The sequence below is a fragment of the Drosophila subpulchrella genome, chromosome 2L (genome assembly GCF_014743375.2).
Source record: "Drosophila subpulchrella strain 33 F10 #4 breed RU33 chromosome 2L, RU_Dsub_v1.1 Primary Assembly, whole genome shotgun sequence".
Lineage (NCBI taxonomy): Eukaryota > Metazoa > Arthropoda > Insecta > Diptera > Drosophilidae > Drosophila > Drosophila subpulchrella.
Genome location: NC_050610.1, coordinates 7036923 through 7046085, shown reverse-complemented (window position 1 = coordinate 7046085; position 9163 = coordinate 7036923). Strand labels below are relative to the sequence as shown.

Here is a 9163-nt window from a genome sequence, read left to right as displayed (position 1 = left end):
ATTTAAAATACAATATTAAAATATAATAATAAAATATAAATATTAGTATTAAAAAAATAATCCAAAACCTTGAAAATAATACATTTTTTATACCTACCAGACTATAAACAATGCTTTAATTATTATGCTTTGACTTTCCATTTTCTTCAATTACGTTATTTAAAAATTAGTAAATCAAAAGAAGTAGAGCCAAATAATTCTTAACGATTTATTTATTTATAGGTAAATCATTTATAAAATTTAGTAATTTAATGTGATGCCACTTCATTTTGTTTAACTGCGGGGTTGTTACATGTTATGGAAGCTTGACTGTAGTTATATTATGGTTTAGTGCAACAAATTTGTTTAATCTAGTTTTTATATTCCTAAGTAATCGAATAATTTAGCAAAGTAACTCTGGAAGCGATAACCATTCAATCCAACGCGCTGATAGCTTATCTTTAGTGTTTTCAGCAACAAAAGGTTCTTCAGTCGCTGAGTAATTGTTTCACTTACAAAACTACAAAATAGGAAAAAATCGAACTAATGGAGAAGCGTTCCACATCTACGATGCAGGTGCTCTATGCGGAACTGGCAGCCGGTGCGTATAAGCAATGCCGCTGCGTATACTTAATGTAGTGAAACTTCTTTATAGCTAAATCTCGAAATGCCCAGCTGGAAGAGGAGAACATTTTGCTGCGCCATCGACTAAATCGCGCCTCCGCCAACCACAGCACAAATGCGGCCATAAATGTCGAGGCCAAGATCATGGCCTTTCAATTGGAGGAGGAGCGCGATCGTCTGGTGGAGACAGTGCAGCAGCACAAGAAGAAGTATAATAAGTTACATGATGCCTATTTGGAGAAGGTAAAACGCTGTCGTGCCCTGGAGGAGATGTTTAAGCGACAGAAGACACTTACAGGCTTGGTAATGAAATCCTCTCTAGATCAAAGAAATGCAGGTGGGTTTATACGCTAGTTTCCCCAAAGGGGTACTCCATGTTTATCTTCTCTCTAGAGCAACAAATAATGAAAGAGAAGCGGCAATCGGCACAAAGCGATCTCAATGAATTGCAAGAGCTGAAAGCCAAAGTGGAGAAGCTTCAAAGAGCCCTGGATGAGTCATACGACATTATCGATGAAATGGATTTTGAACTGGAAAGCGTAAGACGGAATTAAAAAAGGATCAGCGAGTTTATTTAATATTACCCTATTTATTTAAGGTGGATTTACTGGAAATGCAAAATCAAAGCTTACGAGATGAATTGGCTTCTCTGAAGTTGAACTCCGAAGCAGGAGCGATCAGTGTGGCAGCTTCAGCACCCAACGATGATGATCCTCCTCCAAAATATGAAGAGGACTATCCTGGGTCTTATCACAAAGCTCGTCGTTGCTCTTCAAGCAGTGAGTCTGGACCCAAGGATGACGATGCCGATGCTGAAACCATGGAAAGGGCTGCTCTAACCCATAGCGTAAGCTATAACCTATCTTATCTTACTATATATCTTACCAATCTTGATTTTTAGCTTATTCAAACTGTTGAATCGGAGAGCAATGCCCTTCGACGAGAACTGCTGAGGTCCCGTTGCCAAAGAACAATACGAGCCAAGCTGGAAAAGGAAAGTGAGGATGCTGACTAAAAAAAGCGGCTTAACCCAAAACCCAATGCATCAACTAATAAACAATAGATTGTAAGAAGAACTAAAGCTGATGAAACTGACCACTAAACTTACGCATAGAGCTGCTTTATCAAAATCTAGTTAACTAGTTAGCCCAGATTCAGAGCCAACTACGCCTAACAAGTGCACATACCAGAGATTGCTTTTAAGGTTCGACAAACACGCTCTGCGGCCGCCTTAAATCAAAACTTTTGAGATAGAGTAACCTGGTTTTTCGGGCGCAAAGGAAACTCGTCTAATGGCGATTAATTAAAATATTTGTTAATGCCATCGAACGGGTTGTGGCCAGATCACTTGCCAAAGGATCTGGCCTCTGAGCCATGCCATGAAGGTTCCAACCCCCAACACTTGCCCCCATCCCATCTGCAATCTGTTTTTGGCGCGCCATCCATTAAAACATGACAATTATTTTTATGACTTAATGCAGTCGGAGGCCTTGTTGCCCAATGCCTAATGTTGCAAATTATTGACAAAGTAAATTAATCTGCACATTTGTTGGTCAGACCAGACAAACTAGCGCGACACCTCTAAGATCACTAAGCTCTCCCACTTGCGGCATATTCGTTTGGCTGCTTAATGCAATGCGAATGGGGTGCAGTTAAAAAATTAAATTTAAGAATAATTTGTATTATTAAAATTTAGGAATTAATAAAGTATTTTTTATAAATCATTGGATACAAAAATATTTCATGAATTTTTCAATTTTATAAACCTGTTTATCTAATAGCAGCAATTTGTTGAAAATCAAACCTTTAATTTAGAGTTTTTGAATTTGAACGTAATTGGACAGTCTAAAAATTATTTGTATTTTCTTTATTTATTTGTTAAAAATGATAGTCAAGTTTATAAAACTAAGACTAACTTAGGGGAGTTGTACTAGCTGAGTGACCTTCGTCTGCGTATTTTTAGTAGGTTAACATTTTTTAACAATATTTTTTAATAAGTAAAAGACTTTTAAATTATAAATTGAACATCATAGATGCACAGATTTTTAACAACGATCTCAAATCCATCTTTTTCAGCAAATTCAAAGATATTCAAAAAGCAATCTACGTATTTCCCTCGACTTTAAAACAAAGTTTCTTTACAGAACTTAGGACTTATGTATTTGATTGAAATTTTGTGCTGTGCATTTTTCTCAGACTTGTGCGAACCAGACTTTGCATATTTCTTGCTTAATTATAATTTTTTCGGGGCTCACTTAATGAGCGCGCTCCACTTGTGCCGGCGATCTTGTTTGGGAGGCGCGTGCCGAAAAGCGACACGACACCTTGGGTGGATTGCCACATCTGAGTCGGATCAAAGCGTGGAGTGCTTGTATATAAGCAGCCTAGGACTACCCAGATTAATTACTTCGATTCCGATCTTTGTCGAGTGCATTTCAATACCCCAAAGAGTTCTGAGAACCCCCCAAAAAAAACCAAAATGATTGGAAAAGTGAGTGGCGTAAAGGAGTGCGTTTCCTTGGTCTTAAATATAATATCCTCTCTAGGCTACCTATCTGTTGTGCCTGTGCCTGGGCAGCGCCGTGTGGGCCCTTGAATTGCAGCCTGAGCCGGACTACGGACCAGTGGCCTACGAGTTCCAGTGGTCGGTGAACGATCCCCACACCGGCGACATCAAGAGCCAAAAGGAGACGCGCAAGGACGACAAGGTCGAGGGCGTCTACGAGCTGATCGACTCCGATGGCTATCGTCGCATTGTCCAGTACAAGGCGGACGATCACAACGGCTTCGAGGCGATTGTCCAGAGGGAGCCCACGGACATCAAGATTCCGCTGCCCGAGCCGCCCAAGAAGCTTCTGGCCGCCAAGATCCTGACTCCAGTGCTGCCGGTGGCTCCACTCGTTCACTACGCCGCCCCCAAGGCCATCATCAAGCAGGAGCTGTCCTCTGGTAACTACGTCTCTGTTTCCGGGCCAACAGCTCAGTACAAGTACTGAAATGGATCTAGCCACTGACTTCAACTTCACAAACCCATTAGGATACCCGTCTCGACCCGGGAAAGCTTCACTGCCATACAACCATCATAATTTAATTTCGATTAGCACATTAATTGTACATACAGACAGCATACATTTTACCTAACTATAAAGATGCATCACATTCAAACTGTTCGCAGAGGAACACAAAAATCATAGAGTGTTTTAATTGGGAAGGGTAAGGGATTTATTTTTCGAAATATGGAAGATACCATATATATGATTATCAACGGTTTGAAATATATTTGGGAAAAAACCAAAAATCATTGTACTCACTAGAGAAAAAAAAACACTCAGTACAGATAAATCACAATAAGGAAACTCACTAAAACATCACGGTACCACCGACTACCTGATACCCTTAACTCAGCTAAAGGGAGTACGAGGATGGAGATATACAAGTAGCAAATCGTTCTCTTCTCTTCCCAAAATTGCACACTTTATTGGCTTATATTTTTTAACGAATTGAACAATTTTTGACATTTAGATGGACATTAATAATCAAAACAAAATCTCATTTAATTTTTAAAAAAATAAAAAAAATATGTGGGCTAGACGGGGTATAGCGTTATGGACGTTTGCGGGCCTTAGAGTGGGCGTGGCTTCCTGCTAAAACAAAATGCGTTGCGCAGGAGTCTCTAGAATCTGCATGTTATATATGTGAAAATCCCACTTTCTAGCTTTTATAGTTTCCGAGATCTTAGCGTTCAAACGTTTATACAGACGGATATATGGACTTTATAAAGTCGGAAACGCTTCCTTCTACCTGTTTACATACTTTCCGACGAATATAATATACCCTTCAACTTTACGAGTACCGGGTATAAAAAGCGGTAATGATTTAAAATGAAAACAAATTCTGAATGAAACTTGAATGGGAAATGCTTAACTTAGTTTAACTCAAATGTGTGAGTCTAAGTATGATTAATCTTGTCTCAGAAAAAGATGTGTCATGGCCCAGGTGGCTTCGAATTTTTGATAAGCAAAAACTAATGCTATCTTCGCCAGACGCGACATGGTCCCATAGATGACTCTAATCTCACGTACCTGCTGCCACTTGGGGGTATCCAATTACTGGTGCAGTCGGCGTCGCCGATGGCGATTCTATTAGGTTTGGCTAACGCTTCTGGCCAAAGATCAATGGAGCATCAGTGCGAAAATGGTTGGCTGGCTGGAGACACGGCGACTACTGGTCTTATTGCTGATGGCCCTTGGCTTTTGCCTAGGAGGCTCAAAGGATGCAGATGCAGATGCGGATGCCAAGTGGATGGCTCCGCTCAAACAGTATGGATACACGGCCAAACATCTGAAGAACAAGGTGGAGCACGGAGAATTCACCACCTTCGAGCTGGGGACCCCCAATTACCGGATCCTTAATCCCGAAGACGAACCGGAGTATATTACTGCGGATCAACCGCATTACCAGGAAATGCTGAAGCGACTGACAAGTGCTCAAAGTGGAACTGATACCATCGATGTGGAAATGGCAAGTCGAAGGGAAACAGTTCGAACGGTTCCCGATCAGAGTCCAAACCAAAAATCTTCTGATATCCAAGAATCAGCCCAACCAAAATCACAACTCGAACCTAAGCGCTGGGATAAGATTAAGAAGCGCAGCTCCATCCAAAAGGGACGTGATATCAAGGAAACCGTGGAGAAGGTTGCAAATGACGAGCGAAGTTTTATTCCGGATATTCAGGTTTACTCCGGAGCCAAAGCGTTCCAAAGTCGTGTGGCTAATCTCAATTAAGCAATTTTGAACCACCATTCTATGAATAAATAGCAAAAGCTTGCAGTCAATTAATTTGTTTTCCTCTTTCGGGTTTTATTAGCATGAAAGTGCTTGCCCAGAAAGCGTTCCTCTCAAATATGGCCCTTACTAAGGTGTTTCAAGTGTCCCGAAGTGTACAAATACGTTTCTGTAAAACTGTATGTTATTTAGATCTCCATCATAAAAAGAAAGATAAGAAGACAAAACGGTATACTCAGCTACCAACTTTTAAACAGGAAACAGTGCTTGGTCTGGTAACCACTATCAAAATATTCCGGATATTCAGGTTTACTCCGGAGCCAAAGCGTTCCAAAGTCGTGTGGCCAATCTCAATTAACCATTACACTTATTCATGATTTCGGCTTAAAAAGAATTTTGAACCACCATTCTATGAATAAATAGCAACAGCTTGCAGTCAATTAATTTGTTTTCCTCTTTTGGGTTTTAATAGCATGAAAGTGCTTGCCCAGAAAGCGTTCTTCTCAAATATGGCCCTTACTAAGGTGTTTCAAGTGTCCCGAAGTGTACAAATATGTTTTTGTAAAACTCTATGTTATTTTGATCTCCATCATAAAAAGAAAGATAAGAAGACAAAACGGTATACTCAGCTACCAACTTTTAAACAGGAAACAGTGCTTGGTCTGGTAACCACTATCAAAATATTACACTTGGGCGCCAGCTAGCGGATGGGAGGGGTACTACCCACCATGCAAGGCCTTTTACCTTATTAACTCAGTTATTTATATCTTTAAAATCGATTTAGTAATAAAGCGATTGGTGCGATTATCGGCATGTTAATAGATATTGATAAAAAAAGTAAATTTTCAGCTAGTGATCCTGATCAAGAATATAAATTTTTGGTAGGTTTGGAAATGCTTCATTCTACCTGTTACATACTGTCCAAGGACATCACTCTACGAGTGATGGGTATAAAAACTATAAAATAAAGTAATAATTTATACTATTGTCGCTTTCACAAAAGTAAAATGATTGATTTTCTGTATTAAAACATATAATTTATAACAATACAATAGTTTATAGAGCGCTAAATTTCTTGAAAATACCATCTACAACTTTCTTAAAATGTATTGACTTTAGAAAAAGACAAACATCTACATATATTAAATTTCATAATGGATCATCCAATGTTTTGTGTTTTTTTATATCAGTGCATTTTTTAATCCGTTAAAATCAGCAAAGGTAAACAGATTATATACACATTATCGCTTACAAAAATGTGATTATCCATTGTGTACGTGTAGATCACGAAATTACAACCAAAAATTGATAAGTTAATCGACCTGAGACGATATTATCAGATCTGGGCCAAGACCCAGAAATTATAAATCCCCAAACTGCTGGCAAATATGGTGCAGAACCGAAAAAAAGGTCGACGAGTGCGGAATGGGCACAGCTAGGAATTACTTTATTAAAATTGCAGAATCTAGAAAAAACTAAATAAAATTAGGAGATTATACAACACATACAACTAGTGCAGATGGGGAAGTTTCAGAAATGTCCTAATGAAATTTAAAAATATTATTATATCTTTCTCCCATTTGTCCCGAATTTTCTTTGGATCAATTAAGTCTTAAAGGTTAACTTCTTGAAGCCATGAACCAGAGGTCAAAAAAAAATATGTTTGTTAGCCATATGTATGTTCATGTTTGGATTGAATGACTGTTGTCGAGCACTTGATGCTATCGACGAGTGCGGGTAGAAATGCTTGAATGTGTATTACGGAAGCGCCGGAATCTGTCGATTGTGGGGCCCCCGGGCCCATTCCGGACCGACATGCCGCCGCCCCTCCCCTCTCCGTTCCTATCCGATCCATTTGGAACGTGATGCGGTCAACGCTTCCGCGACCCATTTGTTCGACGTTGTAAGTATTATGGTGAAAGAAGAAGATATAGCTCTCGGCCAGCGCAGCGTATTTAAGAGCTATTCAGCAAATTGCATGAAAGAGTTTCGCACGCGACCGACGAACAGCCAACAAGTGTCATCTGAACGGCGATTCGGGACAGAAATTCCACTAATAGTAGAGAGAAAGTGATCGCGAGTAGGGGAGAAATTCAGTGGAAAGGTAAAAAAAAAAGTGGGACAATCGATTGGGAACGATTTTTAACCCATATATGCATTTCCCCCCCTTTCAGATGTTCGAACGCTGCAATTTATTATTTATGGCCATTCTGATGGCTTCGGCACTGTTGACCCAAGCCCATTTCCCGGAATATTGTGCTGAGTGTGAGCAGGAGGTGTGGGAGCAGGTGCCGTGCAGCGAAGTGCCCACAACGGCATCACCCACAACCACAGCAGGTGGATCCACGACAAGTGCACCCACCACCGCGGTCTTTAGCACCACGGAACGTGGAACCACCACGACCAGTGCCCCACCCACGCCGACGGACTACATTACTCCGCCATCAACGTACAAGAAGTGCTACTGCGAGTGCAAGTTGGGCTGCAAGGAGTTCTGTCGCAAGGTGATCTCCTCCGGTCCCAAGCAGCCCCTTACCCAGATCTCCTCCATCGGCGAGTATGCTCCCGGTGGCCAGGTGGAGTTCACGCATGTGCATCAGCGCAAGTACTTCCCCAAGTACGGAGGCGATGGGTATGGCGGATTGGTGGGACCCGTAGGCGGACCCAAGGCCTATAAGCCCTATCCCTTGGTCTACGAACAGGCGGCTGCAGCATCGGCTGCCTCACCGCCATCCATCTCCGCGGTTGGCTCCTCGCCCGCGGTGGCCAACTTACCTGCTCCAAACTACACGCTGGAGGAGTTGGCCCAACTCCTGAGCACTGCCTATGGCACCAAGAAGGGCTATCCGGCCAGTGAGCCAGCTCAGCCACGTCAGCTGCAACCAGCACCAGTGGCAGCACCACCCTCTGTTTACTACTCCCCTATTCCAGTTTATAGGAAGCAGCAGGCGGTTCCCCTCGTCAGCAAAGTGGCTCCCGCACCCAAGATCTCCTCCGGCATTAAGTATGCCGCCGCAGCGGTTTCCTCATCATCGGGTGTTTCGGTGGCCAAGATAAAGACGCCCTACGAGGAGAAGGTTGTGGTGGCCACTCCGTCTCCAATTTACGACAGGACAACATCCTATCCCATTGTTGAGGCACCCAAGGAGTACTCAGCACCCCAAACGGAGCTCTACCCCGTTGAGCAGAGTCAGACGGAAGCGTATCCCAGCCACAGCCCCATCTATGCTAGTCCCACGGAATCGTATCCCAGCCACAAGGATTCCTATCCCAGCCAGAAGGATTCCTATCCCAGCCACAAGGATTCGTATCCCAGCGTCACGGAGGCATATCCCAGCCAAACCGAGTCCTATCAACCCCGCACGGAGGCCTATCCCGTGCCGGAACCCCAGCCGGAGGTCAAGCCTTATGGTGGGCCCGAATCGGGTCCTGATAAGCCATCCTCCACCTTCGACCTGGCCATTGATAACTACCTGAAGGACTTTGGATATGGCAACCAGGGAAGGGGCTATGCGGACTACTGAGTGCCATTCATTGTTGTTAGGTTTAGGCTTATCACTAGGCTAGAAATGTTTTCTAGGTGTCCTCTTATTTATTTATGTTCTTTTCCCTTCCTGTTGACTTAATATTGATTAAACTATTTACAAAAAAATGTAGTTTTACTGGAAAAATTTGATTCTATAATTATTACTATAGAAGTCGAAAAACATTGCAGACTTTTGGGCTAAGCTATTCAAGATTCAAAACCAAATTTGTAAGTAAACGATAAGAATTG

General features: G+C 42.0%; 4 protein-coding genes across 4 annotated transcripts; all 4 read left to right on the top strand.

Annotated features, from left to right (window-relative positions):
* The first annotated feature begins 420 nt into the window (after positions 1–420).
* On the top strand, positions 421–2317 carry LOC119547010 (protein Daple). The gene is made up of 5 exons (XM_037853680.1): positions 421–580; positions 635–940; positions 997–1142; positions 1202–1450; positions 1505–2317. The coding sequence occupies exons 1-5, from the start codon at positions 526–528 to the stop codon at positions 1616–1618; spliced, it is 870 nt and encodes a 289-aa protein (XP_037709608.1). The 5' UTR covers positions 421–525; the 3' UTR covers positions 1619–2317.
* A 540-nt stretch (positions 2318–2857) lies between these two features.
* Positions 2858–3662, top strand: LOC119548084 (cuticle protein 7). The gene is made up of 2 exons (XM_037855170.1): positions 2858–3094; positions 3150–3662. The coding sequence occupies exons 1-2, from the start codon at positions 3083–3085 to the stop codon at positions 3597–3599; spliced, it is 462 nt and encodes a 153-aa protein (XP_037711098.1). The 5' UTR covers positions 2858–3082; the 3' UTR covers positions 3600–3662.
* Positions 3663–4785: 1123 nt separating this feature from the next.
* Positions 4786–5721, top strand: LOC119547286. The gene has a single exon (XM_037854071.1). It carries the CDS (start codon positions 4798–4800, stop codon positions 5386–5388), a length of 591 nt encoding a protein of 196 aa, XP_037709999.1. The 5' UTR covers positions 4786–4797; the 3' UTR covers positions 5389–5721.
* Positions 5722–7338: 1617 nt separating this feature from the next.
* Positions 7339–9044, top strand: LOC119548574 (adhesive plaque matrix protein). The gene is made up of 2 exons (XM_037855891.1): positions 7339–7492; positions 7563–9044. The coding sequence occupies exon 2, from the start codon at positions 7563–7565 to the stop codon at positions 8910–8912; it is 1350 nt and encodes a 449-aa protein (XP_037711819.1). The 5' UTR covers positions 7339–7492; the 3' UTR covers positions 8913–9044.
* Positions 9045–9163: the final 119 nt, after the last annotated feature.

What these genes read in the sequence shown, in the direction of transcription:
- LOC119547010 (XM_037853680.1), top strand. Translation starts at nt 526, where the DNA reads ATGGAGAAGCGTTCCACATCTACGATGCAGGTGCTCTATGCGGAACTG. An exon ending in TCTAGATCAAAGAAATGCAG is followed by an intron (nt 941 to 996) that starts GTGGGTTTATAC and finishes TCTTCTCTCTAG; the next exon opens with AGCAACAAATAATGAAAGAG. An exon ending in GGGCTGCTCTAACCCATAGC is followed by an intron (nt 1,451 to 1,504) that starts GTAAGCTATAAC and finishes CTTGATTTTTAG; the next exon opens with CTTATTCAAACTGTTGAATC.
- LOC119547286 (XM_037854071.1), top strand. Translation starts at nt 4,798, where the DNA reads ATGGTTGGCTGGCTGGAGACACGGCGACTACTGGTCTTATTGCTGATG.
- LOC119548574 (XM_037855891.1), top strand. Translation starts at nt 7,563, where the DNA reads ATGTTCGAACGCTGCAATTTATTATTTATGGCCATTCTGATGGCTTCG.